Here is a 22,621-nt window from a genome sequence, read left to right on the forward strand (position 1 = left end):
TGTCCTGGCAAAATGCATCACCTCACACTTATCCAGATTAAACTCCATCTGCCATTTCTCTGTCCAACTTTCCAGATGAACTATACCCTGCTGAATCCATTCACAACCTTCCTCACTATCCACAACTTCACCAAAGTTCATGATGTTTGCAAACTTATTAAACAGACTGCTGACATTATCATCCAAATTATTTATCTGTTTCATCAACTACAGGGAGCCCAGCTCTGGGCCCTGTTTAACACCACTGGTCACAGACCCCCATTTCCCCCACATCCCTCCACAGTGACTCTCTGTGCTCTATGATCAAGCCAAATTTGTATCTAACTGACCAACTCACCCTGGATCCTGTGTGCCTTAATCTTCGGAACAAGTTTACCATGAGGGACCTTGTCAAATGCTTTAGTAAAGTCTGAGTAGACAACATCCACTGCCCTTCCCTCATCAGTCATCCTCATCACTTCCTCAAAACACTCAATCAAGTTTGTGAGACAGACTTCCCCTGCATAAAGCCATGGGGATATCCTTCATCAGAACATTCTTTTCCAAATATGAGTAAATGCTGTCTCTCAGAATCTTCTCCAATAAATACCGGTGAGAACTTAAAATAATTTCTAACACTTACGTAAAAACACTCATTGTTTTCACCTTGCTCGCTTTCTGTGACATTGCGGCACATCCTTCGCACTGACCCTCCGACAGTGCAACATTCCTTCAGTACTAACCCACCAACAGTGCAGCACTCTCTCAGCACTGACCACTCTGACATAATGGTACTCACTCAGCACTGACCCTCTGACAGTGCAGCACTCCCTCAGCACTGACCCTCCAACAGTGCGGCACTCCCTCAGCACTGACCCTCTGACAGTGCGGCAATCCCTCAGCACTGACCCTCCGACAGTGCGACACTCCCTCAGCACTGACCCTCTGACAGTGCGGCAATCCCTCAGCACTGACCCTCCGACAGTGCGGCAATCCCTCAGCACTGACCCTCCGACAGTGTGGCATTCCCTCAGTGATGACCCTCTCAAATGTCTTCCTTAATGGGTTGGTTCAGAAGGGAGTAAGAATTTCAACAATGATGATGTAAATCTTTTCATGAATTGTCTCCATTTCTCTTCAGGTCTTTGCTAATGAAGTGGTTCCTCCTCTTGTCAGTGTTCCTGCCTTCAGCCTGTGGTATGTGTCTTTCTCAATGTACATCTACATATACAGAGGAACCTTGTGAGAGAGGAGGGGAGACAGAGAGGGAAAGAGAGAAAGAGAGCGGGGTTGGGGGAAGAGAGGGACGTGGGGAGAGAGAGACACACACAGAGAGACAGCTAAAGGCAGAAAGGATGAGGAAATATCAGTCGCAAAGACAGATCCTAATTAGAAAATGGAATGTGGAGAGACTGGGATATTATGAAGGTCAGCATTTTAATGAGTTAGACTGGTTGGGATATTGCAGGGAGTGTGGGGAGAGTGGGATTAGAATAGGTGGGATCTTAAAGGGAGTGGAGAGTGAGGGGAAGAGTGGGATTAGACTGGTTGGGATATTAAAGGGTGTGGGGAGTGAGGGAGAGAGTGGGATCAGACTGGATGGGATATTAAAGGGAACGGAGAGTGAAGGGGATAGAAGGATTAGACCGGGTGGGATATTAAAGGGAGCAAGGAGTGAGGGGCGAGAGTGGGATTAGACTGGGTGGGATATTAAAGGGTGTGGGAAGTGATGGGGGGCAGTGAGATTAGACTTGTTGGGATATTAAAGGGTGTGGGGAGTGAGGGAGAGAGTGGGATTAGACCGGGTGGGATATTAAAGGGAGCAGGGAGTGAGGGGCGAGAATGGGATTAGACTGGGTGGGATATTAAGGAGTGTGGAGAGTTCGGGGGAGAGTGGAATTAGACTGGGTGGGATGTTAAAGGAGGTAGAGAGTGAGGGGGAGAGTGGGATTAGACTGGGTGCAATATTAAAGGGGGTGGAGAGTGAGGGGGAGAGTGGGATTAGACTGGGTGGGATATTAAAGGGTGTGGGAAGTGAGGGAGACAATGGGATCAGACTGGGTGGGATATTAAATGGAACGGAGAGTGAAGGGGAGAGAAGGATTAGACCGAGTGGGATATTAAAGGGAGCAAGGAGTGTGGAGAGTTAGGAGCAGAATGAAATTAGACTGGGTGGAATATTAAAGAGGGTGGAGAGTGTGGGGGAGAGTGGGATTAGACTGGGTGCGATATTAAAGGGAGTGGGGTGTATGAGGGGAGAGTGGGATTAGACTGGGTGGGATATTAAAGGGAGTGGGGAGTGAGGGGGGAGAGTGAGATTCGACTGGTTGGGATATTAAAGGGTGTGGGGAGTGAGGGAGAGAGTGGGATTAGACTGGGTGGGATCTTAAGGGTGTGAGGGGAGAGTGGGATTAGACTGGGTGGGATATTAAGGGTGTGAGGGAGAGAGTGGGATTAGACTGGGTGGGATCTTAAGGGTGTGAGGGGAGAGTGGGATTAGACTGGGTGGGATATTAAGGGTGTGAGGGGAGAGTGGCACGGTGGCACAGTGGTTAGCACTGCTGCCTCACAGCGCCAGAGACCTGGGTTCAATTCCCGCCTCAGGCGACTAACTGTGTGGAGTTTGCACGTTCTCCCCGTGTCTGTGTGGGTTTCCTCCGGGTGCTCCGGTTTCCTCCCACGGTCCAAAGAGGTGCAGGTCAGGTGAATTGGCCATGCTAAATTGCCCGTAGTGTTAGGTTAGGGGTATGGGTGGGTTGCCCTTCGGCGGGGCGGTGTGGACTTGTTGGGCCGAAGGGCCTGTTTCCACACTGTAAGTAATCTAATCTAATCTAAAGGATGTGAGGAGTGAGGGGAGAGTGAGATTAGACTGGTTGGGATATTAAAGGGTGTGGGGAGTGAGGGAGAGAGTGGGATTAGACTGGGTGGGATATTAAGGGTGTGAGGGGAGAGTCGGATTAGATTGGGTGGGGTATTAAAAGGTGTGGGAAGTGAGGGGAGAGTGGCATTAGACTGGGTGGGATATTAAAGGGAGTGGGGAGTGAGGGGGAGAGTGGGATTAGACTTGGTGGGATATTAAAGGGTGTGGGGAGAGTGGGATTAGATTGGGTGGGAATTTAAAGGGGTTGGGGAGTGAGGGGGAGAGTGGGATAAGACTTGGTGGGATATTAAAGGGTGTGGGGAGTGTGGGGAGTGTGGGGAGTGTGGGGAGTGTGGGATTAGATTGGGTGGGATATTAAAGGGATTAGGGACTGAGGGGGAGAGTGGGATAAGACTGGGTGGGATATTAAAGGATGTGAGGAGTGAGGGGAGAGTGAGATTAGACTGGTTGGGATATTAAAGGGTGTGTGGAGTAAGGGAGAGAGTGGGATTAGACTGGGTGGGATATTAAGGGTGTGAGGGGAGAGTGGGATTAGACTGGGTGGGATATTAAGGGTGTGAGGGGAGAATGGGATTAGACTGGGTGGGATATTAAAGGGAGCGGGGAGTGAGGGGGAGAGTGGGATAAGACTGGGTAGGATATTAAAGTGTGTGGGAAGTGAGGGGGAGAGTGGCATTAGACTGGGTGGGATATTAAAGGATGTGAGGAGTGAGGGGAGAGTGAGATTAGACTGGTTGGGATATTAAAGGATGTGGGGAGTGAGGGAGAGAGTGGGATTAGACTGGGTGGGATTTTAAGGGTGTGAGGGGAGAGTCGGATTAGATTGGGTGGGATATTAAGTGGAGCGGGGAGTGAGGGAGAGAGTGTGATGAGATTGGGTGGGATATTATAGGTTGTGGGAAGTGAGGGGAGAGTGGGATTAGACTGGGTGGGATATTAAAGGATGTGAGGAGTGAGGGGAGAGTGGGATTCGACTGGGTGGGATATTAAAGGATGTGAGGAGTGAGGGGGAGAGTGGGATTAGACTGGGTGGGATATTAAAGGATGTGAGGAGTGAGGGGAGAGTGGGATTAGACTGGGTGGGATATTAAAGGATGTGAGGAGTGAGGGGAGAGTGGGATTCGACTGGGTGGGATATTAAAGGATGTGAGGAGTGAGGGGAGAGTGGGATTCGACTGGGTGGGATATTAAAGGATGTGAGGAGTGAGGGGAGAGTGGGATTCGACTGGGTGGGATATTAAAGGATGTGAGGAGTGAGGGGAGAGTGGGATTAGACTGGGGGGATATTAAGAGGAATGAGGAGTATTATGACATGGGTAACCCCCTCCTGCTTAATTTAAACCTGCAACACAAGAAAGATTTATCCCCTGCAGTAATCTGTGAAAATTCGAGAGGTCAAGAACTATTTGAAAGAAAAATTAACAACTTTATTTCTTAAGGTATACAAGAGAATAACTAACCAGCAACTGTTTTCATCTCCTTCCTATAACCTATCTTTTACTTTCCCTTCTGCAATACTAGTCTAATTAAACCCCGATTAAAATTTACAAAACAAAACTTCTTATCTCAAAAGACAGCGTTGTGTTCTTCTCTGTATTCCTGTCTTCATTCCTCCTTCTAGGGGATTCTGCTTCACAGGTCATTCATCGATAAAGGTACCTTTAAGAGAGCGATTTTTCAGGCAATCTCTACATGCTACTGGCTTGGCAGCTCTCCTCCCAACTGTTCGATTTTCCTCAGTCTTTTACCCCCAAACCATCGGATTATGTCATTGACTTTTAAAATTGTCAAAAACTAAATTCAAACTTGATTGGAATTTGGTATTTTTCAGGGTATAATTTAAACTGATTGGCCTCACTCGATTTTGTTTTGTCAATTCTCAGCAACCCAGCAAACCGAGCTTTCGACCAAGTGTTATATTGTTCGGTCATTGAGAACATTTGGTGCTGTCAGGTTGTTCTGTGAGCTTTTAACTCTCTTACAAGTGCAGTCCATCCACATCTTCATAACAGGAGGCAAGGGGGAGCATAGGATTAGTCTGCATGGGATTTCAAATAATTCCGATCTTACTCTGTAGCCTCCTCCAGCCCATGCACACCTTCTCTCTCTCTGCCACCTCTTCCAGTCTCTACACCCCCTCCCTATCTCTGTAATCCCCTCCAGCCCCTATGCCCCCTCCCTATCTCTGTAACCCCCCTCCAACCCCTCCCTATCTCTGTAACCCCTACATCCCCTCCCTATCTCTGTAACCCCCTCCAGCCCCTACATCCCCTCCCTATCTCTGTAACCCCCTCCAGCTCCTACACCCCCTCCCTATCTCTGTAATCCCCTCCAGCCCCTACACCCCCTCCCTTTCTCTGTAACCTCCTCCAGCCCCTACACCCTCTTGCTATCTCTGTAATCCCCTCCAGCCTCTAGACCCCATCCCTATCTCTGTTACCCCATCCAGCCCCCTACACACCCTCCCTATCTCTGTAACCCCCTCCAGACCCTGCACCCCCTCCCTATCTCTGTAACCCCCTCCAGCCCCTACCTACGCTCCCTATCTCTGGGACCTTCTCCAATCCCACACACTCGAGTATCCCCCAATTCCCAGCGTTCCACCATTGGGGCTGTGCCTCACATGGCTGGGAGATCAGAGCTTTGGAATTCCCTCCGGAAATCTTTCCACCTTCTCTCTCTCTCTCTCACTCACTCTCTGTTTCTCTCTCTCTCTCTCTCTCATACTTTCTCATGGTTTCTCTCTCTCCATCTCTCCCTCACTTTCTCTCTCTCTCTCTCTTTCTCTCTCTCTCCCTCCCTCCCTCTGTCCCTCCCTCCCACTGTCTCTCCTCCTTCCAGCTAAACACTGACTGAATGTTTCGGATCCTCTCTCCCTGACCCCTCCCTAGGTGTCTGAGGTGTGACCTTCTCGAGAATGGCTCACTCTGTCTGTTTGTTCACTTTCAGATAAACCTCGCAATGTCAGTATCTCACTGACCGAGGGACACAAAGACAGACTGCAGGAAGGGGACTCTGTTACCTTACAGTGTGATGTCCTCTACAGTCAACCAGCCGTCACCGGGTATTCCTGGTATCAGGACGGAGCTTGGCTCCCCAGCGCTCGGCGTCAAACCATGGAAATCAGAGACATCAGCTACTCACAGTTTGGGGAATATTTCTGTGAAGTGAGGAACAGGATTGGGAGCGGCAGGTCGGAGGGTATTGAATTGAGAGGGCAGTGTAAGTGCCACAGACCTCTGTGTGGAGGGTTATTGGGGGAGCTGAGTCTCGTTCAGGTACCCCTGACACGGCAGTGAGGAAATACTCCCGGCAGGATGGGGATAATCAGAGGGAGATGGAGGGAAGGCCAAAGGCAACACAATGAGAGGTGAGCACAAGTGGAGAACTGGGAGCACTGTATACAGCTCCCCAGACTGTATATCCCTCAGTTAGACCCACACTCACAGCACTGTGCACAGCTCCCCAGACTGTATAATCCCTCAGTTAGACCCACACTCACAGCACTGTGCACCGCTCCCCAGACTGTATATCCCTCAGTTAGACCCACACTCACAGCACTGTGCACAGCTCCCCAGACTGTATATCCCTCAGGTAGTCCCACACTCACAGCACTGTGCACAGCTCCCCAGACTGTATATCCCTCAGGTAGTCCCACACTCACAGCACTGCGCACAGCTCCCCAGACTGTATATCCCTCAGTTAGACCACACTCACAGCACTGTGCACAGCTCCCCAGACTGTATATCCCTCAGTTAGACCACACTCACAGCACTGTGCAGAGCTCCCCAGACTGTATATCCCTCAGTTAGTCCCACACTCACAGCACTGCGCACAGCTCCCCAGACTGTATATCCCTCAGTTAGACCACACTCACAGCACTGTGCACAGCTCCCCAGACTGTATATCCCTCAGTTAGACCCACACTCACAGCACTGTGCACAGCTCCCCAGACTGTATGTCCCTCAGTTACACCCACACTCACAGCGCTGTGCACAGCTCCCCGGACTGTATATCCCTCAGTTAGACCCACATTCACAGCACAGTGCACAGCTCCCCAGACTGTATATCCCTCAGTTAGACCCACATTCACAGCACAGTGCACAGCTCCCCAGACTGTATATCCCTCAGTTAGACCCACACACACAGCACTGTGCATAGCTCCCCAGACTGTATATCCCTCAGTTAGACCCACATTCACAGCACAGTGCACAGCTCCCCAGACTGTATATCCCTCAGTTAGACCACGCTCATAGCACTGTGCACAGCTCCCCAGACTGTATATCCCTCAGTCAGACCCACATTTGGAGCACTGTGCACAGTTCCAGTCTCTGTATCCCTCAGTTAGTCCCACACTCGGAGCACCGTGCACAATTCCAGTCTCCATATCCCTCAGTTAGACCCACACCCGGGGCACTGTACACAGTTCCAGTCTCTGTATCCCTCAGATAGACCCTCAGTTGGAGCACTGTGCACAGTTCCAGTGTCTGTATCCTTTGGATAGACCACACTCAAAACACAGTCTGTATTTCCTATCTCATTATTCCAACTACGATACCCAATCTGGTGGTTATAACCATTGGGAGATTGTGAACAGACTGAGGCAGGTTTCTCTCGAGAAGAGGGGTCTGAGGGAATGATCTGATCGATGTGTTTACAATTCTTAAAAGGATTTCTCTCGGGGAGTCAGATGGAAGATATTTCCAATTCTGTGTGTGTTGGTGAGGGGAGGTGGTACAGTGGGAGGGAGTGACCGGAAGGAGAGGCCGCCGGTAAGAGAAAGTCCTGAATAACTCCCATTGGGAATTCAGGAGAAACATCTTCACCCAGAGAGTTGGGGGAGAGGCGAATGTGGGACTCACTCCCACAGGGAGTTAGAGGCCAGGGAATGTGAGACTCACTCCCACAGGGAGTTAGAGGCCAGGGAATGTGAGACTCACTCCCACAGAGAGTTGGGGGAGAGGTGAATGTGGGACTCACTCCCACAGGGAGTTAGAGGCCAGGGAATGTGAGACTCACTCCCACAGGGAGTTGGAGGGCTGGGAATGTAAGACTCACTCCCACAGGGAGTTGGAGGGCTGGGAATGTGAGACTCACTCCGACAGGGAGTTGGAGGGCTGGGAATGTGAGACTCACTCCCACAGGGAGTTGGAGGGCTGGGAATGTAAGACTCACTCCCACAGGGATTTGGAGGGCTGGGAATGTGAGACTCACTCCCACAGGGAGTTGGAGGGCTGGGAATGTGAGACTCACTCCCACAGGGAGTTGGAGGGCAGGGCATGTGGGACTCACTCCCACAGAGAGTTGGAGGGCTGGGAATGTGAGACTCACTCCGACAGGGAGTTGGAGGGCTGGGAATGTGAGACTCACTCCGACAGGGAGTTGGAGGGCTGGGAATGTGAGACTCACTCCGACAGGGAGTTGGAGGGCTGGGAATGTGAGACTCACTCCCACAGGGAGTTGGAGGGCTGGGAATGTGAGACTCACTCCAACAGGGAGTTGGAGGGCTGGGAATGTGAGACTCACTCCCACAGAGAGTTGGAGGGCTGGGAATGTGAGACTCACTCCGACAGGGAGTTGGAGGGCTGGGAATGTGAGACTCACTCCCACAGGGAGTTGGAGGGCTGGGAATGTGAGACTCACTCTGACAGGGAGTTGGAGGGCAGGGCATGTGGGACTCACTCCGACAACTCCCTGTGGAAGTGAATCCTTTCCATGCATTGGTGCAGGGGAAGCTGGTTAAACACACGAGGGAGAGAGGGAGATGAAGATGAGGTGCTGAGGAAGCTGATCTGGAACAGAAACCCTAGCATGGAGCAGAGGGGCCGAATGGAAACTTCAGTGACAACACCATCAGTAAAACATTTCCCACCATGTCAACATTAACCAGATTGGTAACAAACCTTTGTTTCAGATAAACCGAGAGATTTTCAGATTGTACACAGTGTGAATGGTGACGCTAGGAGAGATTTAACGTCTGTGAACGAGAGTGACACTGTGAATATTAGCTGTACCAGTCAGAACAGTGACCCTGCAGTCTCAGGGTACAGCTGGTACAGACTCACTCAGAACAAGCCAGTCAGCGGGCAGATACTGCTGTTTGAAAGCATCAGCAAGGACGACAGTGGGAATTATCAGTGTGAGGCTAGAAACAACGTTGGGACAGGGAGATCACACACCATCAACATCAAGGTGCAGTGTGAGTATCCCCAGAAACACAGCTCCTGAATTCATTCACCTGGTATTTCCAAACCTGGTCAAACAGCTTCTGTACGTAACCATTCAAGGGCACATGCAGATAGAGTGCCGCACTGTCGGAGGGTCAGTGCTGAGGGAGTGGGCACTGTCAGAGGGGCAGTGCTGAGGGAGTGCCGCACTGTCGGAGGGTCAGTGCTGAGGGAGTGCCGCACTGTCGGAGGGTCAGTGCTGAGGGAGTGCCGCACTGTCGGAGGGTCAGTGCTGAGGGAGTGCCGCACTGTCGGAGGGTCAGTGCTGAGGGAGTGCCGCACTGTCGGAGGGTCAGTGCTGAGGGAGTGCCGCACTGTCGGAGGGTCAGTGCTGATGGAGTGCCGCACTGTCGGAGGGTCAGTGCTGATGGAGTGCCGCACTGTCGGAGGGTCAGTGCTGATGTAATGCCGCACTTATGGAGGGTCAGTGCTGAGGGAATGCCGCACTGTTGCAGGGTCAGTGCTGAGGGAGTGCCGCACTGTCGGAGGGTCAGTGCTGAGGGAGTGCCGCACTGTCGGAGGGTCAGTGCTGTGGGAGTGCCGCACTGTCGGAGGGTCTGTGCTGAGGGAGTGCTGCACTGTCAGAGGGTCAGTGCTGATGTAATGCCGCACTTATGGAGGGTCAGTGCTGAGGGAATGCTGCACTGTTGGAGGGTCAGTGCTGAGGGAGTGCTACACTGTTGGAGGGTCAGTGCTGAGGGAGTGCCGCACTGTTGGAGGGTCAGTGCTGAGGGAGTGCCGCACTGTCGGAGGGTCATGGCTGAGGGAGTGCCGCACTGTCGGAGGGTCAGTGCTGAGGGAGTGCCGCACTGTCGGAGGGTCAGAGCTGAGGGAGTGCCGCACTGTCGGAGGGGCAGTGCTGATGTAATGCTGCACTGATGGAGGGTCAGTGCTGAGGGAATGCCGCACTGTTGGAGGGTCAGTGCTGAGGGAGTGCTGCACTGTTGGTGGGTCAGTGCTGAGGGAGTGCTGCACTGTTGGAGGGTCAGTGCTGAGGGAGTGCTGCACTGTCGGAGAGTCAGTGCTGAGGGAGTGCCACACTGTCAGAGGGTCAATGCTGAGTGAGTGGGCACTGTCGGAGGGTCAGTGCTGAGGGAGTGGGCACTGTCGGAGGGTGGGTGCTGAGGGAGTGGGCACTGTCGGTGGGTCAGTGCTGAGGGAGTGGGCACTGTCGGAGGGTCAGTGCTGAGAGAGTGGGTACTGTCGGAGGGTCAGTGCTGAGGGAGTGGGCACTGTCGGAGGGTCTGTGCTGAGGGAGTGCTGCTCTGTCGGAGGGTCAGTGCTGAGGGAGTGGGCACTGTATGAGGGTCAGTCCTAATGGTGTTGGGTGTTTATTTCCAGATGCTCCGACCAGTGTCCGAATCACATTCCCGCCTTCAGTTCGAGCTGGAGTGTGGTCATCCCTCAGCTGTCAGTCTGATGGCCATCCAGCAGCAGTTTCCTATCGCTGGTGGAAGTTGTGTCCACACGGTTCGATGTCTCTCTGTTCTGGGAATCAATGGACGTCTCAATGTTCATTCTACGCTTCTGTTGAAGATGTTGGCTGTGAGATCACCTGTACAGCGGGGAACACCGTGGGTGAAAAGGAATCTGATCCCATACGACTGGATATTCAGTGTGAGTGTCATCAGTCTGAGAGTCCCACTCACCAACAAACTCCCACATTATACTGAGCTAAAACTTCATGTCCCTCCCTATCCCTGTACCCTCCTCCAGCTCCTACACCTCCTCCCTATCTCTGTAACCTCCTCCAATCCCTACACCCCCTCCCTATCCCTGTACCCTCCTCCAGCTCCTACACCTCCTCCCTATCTCTGTAACCCCCTCCAAGCCATAAACCTCCTCTGTAACTTGTAGCTACATCTGTACCGCGTGGAATTCTGTCAGCTCCCGGGATTCTACACCCAAACACATTAATGTACAGTGTAAGTAAAGAGGGTGTGGGATATACAAGAAATAGCCCCCAGACCACACTCGGAGCACTGTGTTTGGATCCCGGGTCTCCACACGACAGTTGGATAGTCAGGCATTACAGAGGAGGGTGCACTTGGGAATGAGAAATTCTAGCATGGAGAAGAGGGGATGAATGGCCTCTTTCAGGATATGAGGAATTCTGGTGGTCTTTCTGTGAAATGATGTCAGTGCTCAGGGGCAGCATTTATTCGGGGATTTGGGAGAATGTTCCACAGTGTTATCCCTCTCCCTGACCTGAATCGAGCTGTAATTCCTCTTGTAGATGGTCCTGGAGATGTTACCATTGTTCGCAGTGAGCCACAGGGAGAGGTGAAGGAGGGAGACCGGGTTACCCTGACCTGTAACTCCAGGAGTAATCCAGGAGCTCGCTACACCTGGTATAAGGACAATGTGAACACAGCAGTTAACAAGGGGACAGGGAACATCCTGACCATACGCTCCATCACCCCAACGGAATCTGGAGATTATTACTGCAAAGCGGAAAACGTTATTGGAAAACAAGCTTCAAAGAGCTTCAGGATCGAGGTGCTCTGTGAGTGACATTCCCAGGTTGACCTTTTCCCAATGTAAACTCCCCGGTCTCTGTCACTACTCACTGCATGAGAGAGACTTATCCAAAACTTCACTGTCCCCCGGTCTCTGAACCCACAACGAATCCCTTTCCCGAATCACCCTCCTCTCACTCCCTCTCCTGCATCGTTCCCCAGTTCAGCAACACCTCAATTGTAAAATTCCCATTCTTGGCTTTCAACACCCTCCATCACTCCCTCTCTATCTCGTCACCCCCTCCAGCTCCTACACCCCTCCCTCTCTCAGTCCCTAAACCCCCTCCTTACCTCTATAATGATCCCCAGCCCCTATACTCTCTCCCCTGTCTCTGTAACGCCCTCCAGCCCTTACACTCACTCCCTCTCTCTGTAACCCCCTCCAGCCCGTATACCCCCTCCCTATCTCTGTAACGCCCTCCAGCCCCTACACCCCCTCCCTATCTCTGTAACCCCCTCCAGCCCGTATACCCCCTCCCTATCTCTGTAACCCCCTCCAGCCCCTACACCCCCTCCCTATCTCTGTAACCCCCTCCAGCCCGTATACCCCCTCCCTATCTCTGTAACCCCCTCCAGCCCCTCCACCACTCCCTATCTCTGTAACCCCCTCCAGCCCCTCCACCCTTCCCTATCTCTGTAACCCCCTCCAGCCCCTCCACCCCTCCCTATCTCTGTACCCTACTCCAGCCCCTCCATCCCTCTACATGTCTGTAACCCCCTCGAGTCCTGGCCTCTTGAGTATCGCCTGATTCCTGCCCCCGTCGGCTCTGCCTTCAGCTGGCAATGACCCTGAGCTCTTTTTTGTCACTTTTCCTGGTTTCATTTCCGATTAGGGATCTTTCTGGTGTTCCCCCACCCCACCCCTCGGAGACCCCCTGTCTCCTGTGGACCTGGATATGTGAGGGATTCTGAAATCTTGGAATCACGTCTCTCTCTCTCTCTCTCTCTCTCCCAACAGATGGACCAAGAAACGTGGAGATTATTTCTGAGGATACAGTGAAGGTGGGGACCGAGATCACGTTAACGTGTCGAGGTGAAGCCAACCCCCCGGTTCATACCTACAGCTGGAGGAAAATGTGCAACGGACAACGGAACAATCTGCGAGAAAATACCGACACGATTAGGATTCAACCCACCAGGGATGATGCATCTTGTAGCTACATCTGTAGAGCACGGAATTCTGTCATCTCCCGGGATTCTACACCCAAACACATTAATGTACAGTGTAAGTAAAGAGGGTGTGGGATAACCAGAAAATAGTCCCCAGACCACACTCGGAGCACTGTGTTTGGATCCCGGGTCTCCACACTACAGTTGGATAGTCAGGCATTACAGAGGAGGGTGCACTTGGGAATGAGAAATTCTAGCATGGAGAAGAGGGGATGAATGGCCTCTTTCAGGATATGAGGAATTCTGGTGGTCTTTCTGTGAAATGATGTCAGTGCTCAGGGGCAGCATTTATTCGGGGATTTGGGAGAATGTTCCACAGTGTTATCCCTCTCCCTGACCTGAATCGAGCTGTAATTCCTCTTGTAGATGGTCCTGGAGATGTTACCATTGTTCGCAGTGAGCCACAGGGAGAGGTGAAGGAGGGAGACCGGGTTACCCTGACCTGTAACTCCGGGAGTAATCCAGGAGCTCGCTACACCTGGTATAAGGACAATGTGAACACAGCAGTTAACAAGGGGACAGGGAACATCCTGACCATTCACTCCATCACCCCAACGGAATCTGGAGATTATTACTGCGAAGCGGAAAACGTTATTGGAAAACAAGCTTCAAAGAGCTTCAGGATCGAGGTGCTGTGTGAGTGACATTCCCAGGTTGACCTTTTCCCAATGTAAACTCCCCGGTCTCTGTCACTACTCACTGCATGAGAGCGACTTATCCAAAACTTCACTGTCCCCCGGTCTCTGAACTCACAGTGAGTCCCTTTCCCCAATCACCCTCCTCTCACTCCTTCTCCTCCATTGTTCCCCAGTCCAGCAACACCTCGATTGTAAAATTTCTATTCTTGGATTTCAACACCCTCCATCACCCCCTCCCTATCTCTGTAACCCCCTCCAGCCCCTACACCCCCTCCCTATCTCTGTAACCCCCTCCAGTCCCTACACCCCCTCCCTATCTCCGTAACCCCCTCCAGCCCGTACACCCACTCCCTATCTCTGTAACCCCCTCCAGCCCCTACACCCCCTCCCTATCTCTGTAACCCCCTCCAGCCCCTACACCACCTCCCTATCTCTGTAACCCCCTCCAGCCCCTACATCCCCTCCCTATCTCTGTAACCCCCTCCAGCCCCTACACCCCCTCCCTATCTCTGTAACCCCTTCCAGCCCCTACACCCCCTCCCTATCTCTGTTACTCCCTCCAGCCCCTACACCCCCTTCCCTATATCTGTAACCCCCACCAGCCCCTACACCCCCCTCCCTATCTCTGTGAACCCCCTCCAGCCTCTACACCCCCTCCCTATCTCTGTAACCCCCTCCAGCCCCTCCACCCTTCCCTATCTCTGTAACCCCCTCCAGCCCCTCCACCCTTCCCTATCTCTGTAACCCCCTCCAGCCCCTACATCCCCTTCCCTATATCGGTAACCCCCACCAGCCCCTACACCCCCTCCCTATCTCTGTGAACCCCCTCCAGCCTCTACACCCCCTCCCTATCTCTGTAACCCCCTCCAGCCCCTACACCCCCTCCCTATCTCTGTAACCCCCTCCAGCCCCTACACCCCCTCCCTATCTCTGTAACCCCCTCCAGCCCCTACACCCCCTCCCTATCTCTGTAACCCCCTCCAGCCCCTCCACCCTTCCTTATCTCTGTAACCCCCTCCAGCCCCTACACCCACTTCCCTATCTCTGTAACCCCCTCCAGCCCCTACACCCCCCTCCCTATCTCTGTGAACCCCCTCCAGCCCCTACACCCCCTCCCTATCTCTGTAACCCCCTCCAGCCCCTACACCCCCTCCCTATCTCTGTAACCCCCTCCAGCCCCTACACCCTCTCCCTATCTCTGCAACCCCCTCCATCCCCTACACCCCCTCCCTATCTCTCTAACCCCCTCCAGCCCCTACACCCCCTCCCTATCTCTGTAACCCCCTCCAGCCCCTACACCCCCTCCCTATCTCTGTAACCCCCTCCAGCCCCTACACCCCCTTCCCTATCTCTGTAACCCCCTCCAGCCCCTACACCCCCTCCCTATCTCTGTTACCCCCTCCTTATCTCTGTAACCCCCGCCAGCCCCTCCACCCTTCCCTATCTCTGTAACCCCCTCCAGCCCCTACACCCCCTCCCTATCTCTGTAACCCCCTCCAGCCCCTCCACCCTTCCCTATCTCTGTAACCCCCTCCAGCCCCTACACCCCCTCCCTATCTCTGTAACCCCTTCCATCCCCTCCACCCCTTCCCTGTCTCTGTAACCCCCTCCAGCCCCTACACCCCCTCCCTATCTCTGTAACCCCCTCCAGCCCCTCCGCCACTCCCTATCTCTGTAACCCCCTCCAGCCCCTCCACCCTTCCCTATCTCTGCAACCCCCTCCAGCCCCTCCACCCCTCCCTATCTCTGTACCCTACCCCAGCCCCTCCACCCCTCTACATGTCTGTAACCCCCTCGAGTCCTGGCCTCTTGAGTATCGCCTGATTCCTGCCCCCGTCGGCTCTGCCTTCAGCTGGCAATGACCCTGAGCTCTTTTTTGTCACTTTTCCTGGTTTCATTTCTGATTAGGGATCTTTCTGGTGTTCCCCCACCCCACCCCTCGGAGACCCCCTGTCTCCTGTGGACCTGGATATGTGAGGGATTCTGAAATCTTGGAATCACGTCTCTCTCTCTCTCTCTCTCTCTCCCAACAGATGGACCGAGAAACGTGGAGATTATTTCTGAGGATACAGTGAAGGTGGGGACCGAGATCACGTTAACGTGTCGAGGTGAAGCCAACCCCCCGGTTCATACCTACAGCTGGAGGAAAATGTGCAACGGACAACGGAACAATCTGCGAGAAAATACCGACACGATTAGGATTCAACCCACCAGGGATGATGCATCTTGTAGCTACATCTGTAGAGCACGGAATTCTGTCATCTCCCGGGATTCTACACCCAAACACATTAATGTACAGTGTAAGTAAAGAGGGTGTGGGATAACCAGAAAATAGCCCCCAGACCACACTCGGAGCACTGTGTTTGGATCCCGGGTCTCCACACCACAGTTGGATAGTCAGGCATTACAGAGGAGGGTGCACTTGGGAATGAGAAATTCTAGCATGGAGAAGAGGGGATGAATGGCCTCTTTCAGGATATGAGGAATTCTGGTGGTCTTTCTGTGAAAAGATGTCAGTGCTCAGGGGCAGCATTTATTCGGGGATTTGGGAGAATGTTCCACAGCTTTATCCCTCTCCCTGACTTGAATCGAGCTGTAATTCCTCTTGTAGATGGTCCTGGAGATGTTACCATTGTTCGCAGTGAGCCACAGGGAGAGGTGAAGGAGGGAGACCGGGTTACCCTGACCTGCAACTCCAGGAGTAATCCAGGAGCTCGCTACACCTGGTATAAGGACAATGTGAACACAGCCGTTAACAAGGGGACAGGGAACATCCTGACCATTCACTCCATCACCCCAACGGAATCTGGAGATTATTACTGCAAAGCGGAAAACATTATTGGAGAACAAACTTCAAAGAGCTTCAGGATCGAGGTGCTCTGTGAGTGACATTCCCAGGTTGACTTTTTCCCAATGTAAACTCCCCGGTCTCTGTCACTACTCACTGCATGAGAGCGACTTATCCAAAACTTCACTGTCCCCCGGTCTCTGAACTCACAGTGAGTCCCTTTCCCCAATCACCCTCCTCTCACTCCTTCTCCTCCATTGTTCCCCAGTCCAGCAACACCTCGATTGTAAAATTTCTATTCTTGGATTTCAACACCCTCCATCACCCCCTCCCTATCTCTGTAACCCCCTCCAGCCCCTACACCCCTCCCTATCTCTGTAACCCCCTCCAGTCCCTACACCCCCTCCCTATCTCTGTAACCCCCTCCAGCCCCTCCACCCTTCCCTATCTCTGTAACACCCTCCAGCCCCTACATCCCCTTCCCTATATCTGTAACCCCCACCAGCCCCTACACCCCCCTCCCTATCTCTGTGAACCCCCTCCAGCCTCTACACCCCCTCCCTATCTCTGTAACCCCCTCCAGCCCCTCCACCCTTCCCTATCTCTGTAACCCCCTCCAGCCCCTACATCCCCTTCCCTATATCTGTAACCCCCACCAGCCCCTACACCCCCCTCCCTATCTCTGTGAACCCCCTCCAGCCTCTACACCCCCTCCCTATCTCTGTAACCCCCTCCAGCCCCTACACCCCCTCCCTATCTCTGTAACCCCCTCCAGCCCCTACACCCCCTCCCTATCTCTGTAACCCCCTCCAGCCCGTACACCCCCTCCCTATCTTGTAACCCCCTCCAGCCCCTCCACCCTTCCTTATCTCTGTAACCCCCTCCAGCCCCTACACCCACTTCCCTATCTCTGTAACCCCCTCCAGCCCCTACACCCCCCTCCCTATCTCTGTGAACCCCCTCCAGCCCCTACACCCCCTCCCTATCTCTGTAACCCCCTCCAGCCCCTACACCCCCTCCCTATCTCTGTAACCCCCTCCAGCCCCCACACCCTCTCCCTATCTCTGCAACCCCCTCCATCCCCTACACCCCCTCCCTATCTCTCTAACCCCCTCCAGCCCCTACACCCCCTCCCTATCTCTGTAACCCCCTCCAGCCCCTACACCCCCTCCCTATCTCTGTAAACCCCTCCAGCCCCTACACCCCCTCCCTATCTCTGTTACCCCCTCCTTATCTCTGTAACCCCCTCCAGCCCCTCCACCCTTCCCTATCTCTGTAACCCCCTCCAGCCCCTACACCCCCTCCCTATCTCTGTAACCTCCTCCAGCCCCTCCACCCTTCCCTATCTCTGTAACCCCCTCCAGCCCCTACACCCCCTCCCTATCTCTGTAACCCCCTCCATCCCCTCCACCCCTTCCCTGTCTCTGTAACCCCCTCCAGCCCCTACACCCCCTCCCTATCTCTGTAACCCCCTCCAGCCCCTCCACCCTTCCCTATCTCTGTAACCCCCTCCAGCCCCTCCACCGCTCCCTATCTCTGTACCCTACCCCAGCCCCTCCATCCCTCTCCATGTCTGTAACCCCCTCGAGACCTGGCCTCTTGAGTATCGCCTGATTCCTGCCCCTGTCGGCTCTGCCTTCAGCTGGCAATGACCCTGAGCTCTTTTTTGTCACTTTTCCTGGTTTCATTTCCGATTAGGGATCTTTCTGGTGTTCCCCCACCCCACCCCTCGGAGACCCCCTGTCTCCTGTGGACCTGGATATGTGAGGGATTCTGAAATCTTGGAATCACGTCTCTCTCTCTCTCTCTCTCTCTCCCAACAGATGGACCGAGAAACGTGGAGATTATTTCTGAGGATACAGTGAAGGAGGGGACCGAGATCACGTTAACGTGTCGAGGTGAAGCCAACCCCCCGGTTCATACCTACAGCTGGAGGAAAATGTGCAACAGACAACGGAACAATCTGCGAGAAAATACCGACACGATTAGGATTCAACCCACCAGGAATGATGCATCTTGTAGCTACATCTGTAGAGCACGGAATTCTGTCATCTCCCGGGATTCTACACCCAAACACATTAATGTACAGTGTAAGTAAAGAGGGTGTGGGATAACCAGAAAATAGCCCCCAGATCACACTCGGAGCACTGTGTTTGGATCCCTGGTCTCCACACTACAGTTGGATAGTCAGGCATTACAGAGGAGGGTGCACTTGGGAATGAGAAATTCTCGCATGGAGAAGAGGGGATGAATGGCCTCTTTCAGGATATGAGGAATTCTGGTGGTCTTTCTGTGAAATGATGTCAGTGCTCAGGGGCAGCATTTATTCGGAGATTTGGGAGAATGTTCCACAGCTTTATCCCTCTCCCTGACCTGAATCGAGCTGTAATTCCTCTTGTAGATGGTCCTGGAGATGTTACCATTGTTCGCAGTGAGCCACAGGGAGAGGTGAAGGAGGGAGACCGGGTTACCCTGACCTGTAACTCCAGGAGTAATCCAGGAGCTCGCTACACCTGGTATAAGGACAATGTCAACACAGCAGTTAACAAGGGGACAGGGAACATCCTGACCATTCACTCCATCACCCCAACGGAATCTGGAGATTATTACTGCAAAGCGGAAAACGTTATTGGAAAACAAACTTCAAAGAGCTTCAGGATCGAGGTGCTCTGTGAGTGAGATTCCCAGGTTGACCTTTTCCCAATGTAAACTCCCCGGTCTCTGTCACTACTCACTGCATGAGAGCTATTTATCCAAAACTTCACTGTCCCCCGGTCTCTGAACTCACAGTGAGTCCCTTTCCCCAGTCACCCTCCTCTCTCTCCCTCTCCTGCATCGTTCCCCAGTCCAGCAACACCTCGATTGTAAAATTCCCATTCTTGGATTTCAACACCCTCCATCACCCCCTCCCTATCTCTGTCACCCGCTCCAGCCCCTACACCCCCTCCCTATCTCTGTAACCCCCTCCAGCCCCGACACCCCCTCCCTATCTCTGTAACCCCCTCCAGTCCCTACACCCCCTCCCTATCTCTGTAACCCCCTCCAGCCCCTACACCCCCTCCAGCCCCTACATGCCTCCCTATCTTTGTAACCCCCTCCAGCCCCTCGCCCACCTCCCTATCTCTGTAACCCCTCCCAGCCACTGCACCCCCTCCCTATCTCTGTAACCCCCTCCAACCCCTAACCCCGCTCATCTCTTTAACCCCCTTCTGCCCCTACACCCCCCACTGTCTCTGTAACCCCCTCCAGCCCCTACAGCCCCTCCCTATCTCTATAACCCCCTCCAGCCCCTACACCCCCTCCCTGTCTCTGTAACCCCCTCCAGCCCCTACACCCCCTCCCTATCTCTGTAACCCCCTCCAGCCCCAATACCCCCTCCCTATCTCTGTAACCCCCTCCAGCCCCTACACCCCCTCCCTGTCTCTGTAACCCCCTCTGTCCCCTACACCCCCTTCCTTTCTCAGTAACCTCCTCCAGTATCCGCCTCTTGAATATTTCCCGTTTCCCATCGCTCTCCCCTTTCTGGCTCTGACGTTTGGCATTCTGTTCCTAAACTGTTTCCCTCCTTTTTTCTTTCTCTTCCTTATAAACTGACCCCATTGACTGAAGAACTGTCCATTTATCTGCCCTGTGGGATCTGTGACTGATTTTCCTGTTATGTCACCCCTTGCAATGTCTCCCTTAGTGAGTGATGCTCAAGTAATGCTGTCTCTCACTGAGGGTCTTGTCCCTTTCTGTCAGATGCCCCTAGGAGCATGAAGGTGTCGATCTCCCCATCGGACAGTGTGATACACGAAGGTGACAACATCACTCTGAGCTGCACCAGCGACAGCAACCCCCCAACCAGCTGGTACAAGTGGGAACGGAGACAGGGAGAGGAGACTGAGTCTCTGGAATCATCTGAGAGAGACCTGACCTTGTACAGAATCACTCACAGACAGGAGGGTGTGTACTCCTGTGAGGCGGGGAACACAGTCGGTGCCAACAGGTCGGAGGGTCGCAGGATAGAGGTTGTGAGTAAGTAAGCAGCCCTGATATTGACCTCTGACCCCCTGCCCTCACCCTGAGTGTTCAGCTCAGCCCTCAGTGTTAACATTGCTTTACTCCCAAGACAGTATGGTCCCTCACAGAATCCCTCCAGTGTCAATATTCTGGGGGAACCCCAACTGGACCCACCACATAAACACAGTGGCTACAAGACCAGGTCAGAGGCTAGGAATCCTGCAGCGAGTAACTCCCCTCCTGATTCCCCCCAAAGCCTGTCCCACCATCGACAAGGCCCAAGGCAGGAGGGCGAGGGAATACTCCCCACTTGCCCCTGGATGGGGGCAGCTCCAACAACACTCGAGAAGCTCGACACCACCCAGGGACAAAGCAGCCCCCATTGGATTAGCCCCACACCCACAAGCAGCCCCTCCCTCCCTCCCCCACCGACACTCAGTAACAGCAGTGTGTACCATCCCCTCCCTCCCCCCACTGACGCTCAGAAACAGCAGTGTGGACCATCTCCGCCCCCCTCCACCGACGCTCAGTAACAGCAGTGTGGACCATCCCCTCCCTCTCCCCACCGACACTCAGTAACAGCAGTATGTACCATCCCCTCCCTCTCACCACCGACGCTCAGTAACAGCAGTGTGTACCATCCCCTCCCTCCCCCCACCGACCCTCAGTAACAGCAGTGTGTACCATCCCCTCCCTCCCCCCCACTGACCCTCAGTAACTGCAGTGTGTACCATCCCCTCCCTCCCCCACCGACCCTCTGTAACTGCAGTGTGTACCATCCCCTCCCTCTCCCCACCGACCCTCAGTAACAGCAGTGTGTACCATCCCCTCCCCCCCACCGACCCTCAGTAACTGCAGTGTGTACCATCCCCTCCCTCCCCCCACCGACCCTCAGTAACTGCAGTGTGTACCATCCCCTCCCTCCCCCCACCGACCCTCAGTAACAGCAGTGTGTACCATCCCCTCCCTCCCCCCACCAACGCTCAGTTACAGCAGTGTGTACCATCCCCTCCCTCTCCCCACCGACCCTCAGTAACAGCAGTGTGTACCATCCCCTCCCTCTCCCCCACCGACGCTCAGTAACAGCAGTGTGTACCTTCCCCTCCCTCCCCCCCACCGACCCTCAGTTACAGCAGTGTGTACCATCCCCTCCCTCCCCCCACCGACCCTCAGTAACAGCAGTGTGTACCTTCCCCTCCCACCCTCCTACTGACCCTCAGTAACAGCAGTGTGTACCATCCCCTCCCTCCCCCACCGACGCTCAGTAACAGCAGTGTGTACCATCCCCTTCCTCCCCCCCACCGACCCTCAGTAACTGCAGTGTGTACCATCCCCTCCCTCCCCCCCACCGACCCTCAGTAACTGCAGTGTGTACCATCCCCTCCCTCCCCCCCACCGACCCTCAGTAACAGCAGTTTGTACCATCCCCTCCCTCCCCCCACCGACCCTCAGTAACAGCAGTGTGTACCATCCCCTTCCTCCCCCCACCGACCCTCAGTAACTGCAGTGTGTACCAGCTACAAGATGCCCTGCAGAAACTCACCAAAGATCCTCAGGCAGCACCTTCCAAACCCACAGCCACTTCCACCTAGAAGGATAAGGGGCAGCAGATATATGGGAACACCACCCCCCTGAAAGACTCCCCCCGAGCCCCTCACCATCCCGACTTGGAAATATATTGGCCGTTCCTTCCTGGGTCAGAATCCTGGAAAACCCTCCCAAAGTGACATAGTGGGTCTATCCCACAGCACATGGACTGCAGCAGGTCACCCCCACCTTCTCAAGGGGCAAGTAGAGACAAGGAATAAATGCCAGGCCCAGCCAGTGAAACCTATATCCCACAAATGTATGAAAAACCTTACCCAATGTCGGCAGAATGAAAGAGGGCCTCAGGAATTGCTCATTCGCTAATTCCCTCAAGTTGATGACTGGGAGGTTTTCACAGTTTACTGCTGTGGTCTCCTTAACTGAGGAAGGATTTCCTCACCCTACACAGTTGGCAGTTCTCCTGATTGATTCCTGGAACGTGGGGCTGAGGAGTGATACAGTCCATCAGGCTGATCTTCTCTGGGGTTGCCAGGAATGAGAGGCTATCCCACTGCGTTCCAGTGAGCTCTGACATAACCAGTGGGCAAAATCACTACAATGACCAGGAAATATACTAATGGGACTAAAAGCTGATAGGTCCTCTGATCCTGATGGGATATATCCCAAGATATTCAAGGAATTAGTTACAGAGAGGTACTTATGGTAATGTCCCAACAATCCATCGATTCTTGAAAATTCCCAGTGGATTGGGAAACTGCTAATGCAACACCTTTGTTGAAAAAAGAGGAGAGAAAAAACAGGTTCCTACTGGTGTGTTAGCTTAACATTTGTTTCTGGGAAAATGTTAGAGATGATTCAAAAGGATGTAA

The 22,621-nt window shown here is 53.5% G+C and overlaps 1 protein-coding gene across 1 annotated transcript in view; it reads left to right on the forward strand.

Annotated features, from left to right (window-relative positions):
* Positions 1-22,621, forward strand: part of LOC140458939 (hemicentin-1-like) — a 77,115-nt gene that overhangs the window by 37,449 nt on the left and 17,045 nt on the right. Inside the window, exons 6-17 of the mRNA XM_072553672.1 lie at positions 1,121-1,176; positions 5,810-6,082; positions 8,775-9,059; positions 10,429-10,704; positions 11,324-11,593; positions 12,565-12,831; positions 13,143-13,412; positions 15,448-15,714; positions 16,026-16,295; positions 18,026-18,292; positions 18,604-18,873; positions 19,944-20,219. Coding sequence (XP_072409773.1) covers positions 1,121-1,176; positions 5,810-6,082; positions 8,775-9,059; positions 10,429-10,704; positions 11,324-11,593; positions 12,565-12,831; positions 13,143-13,412; positions 15,448-15,714; positions 16,026-16,295; positions 18,026-18,292; positions 18,604-18,873; positions 19,944-20,219 — 3,047 coding nt within the window. The remainder of the gene's footprint in view (positions 1-1,120; positions 1,177-5,809; positions 6,083-8,774; positions 9,060-10,428; positions 10,705-11,323; positions 11,594-12,564; positions 12,832-13,142; positions 13,413-15,447; positions 15,715-16,025; positions 16,296-18,025; positions 18,293-18,603; positions 18,874-19,943; positions 20,220-22,621) is intronic.

Source organism: Chiloscyllium punctatum, chromosome 34, assembly GCF_047496795.1.
Source record: "Chiloscyllium punctatum isolate Juve2018m chromosome 34, sChiPun1.3, whole genome shotgun sequence".
Taxonomy (NCBI): domain Eukaryota; kingdom Metazoa; phylum Chordata; class Chondrichthyes; order Orectolobiformes; family Hemiscylliidae; genus Chiloscyllium; species Chiloscyllium punctatum.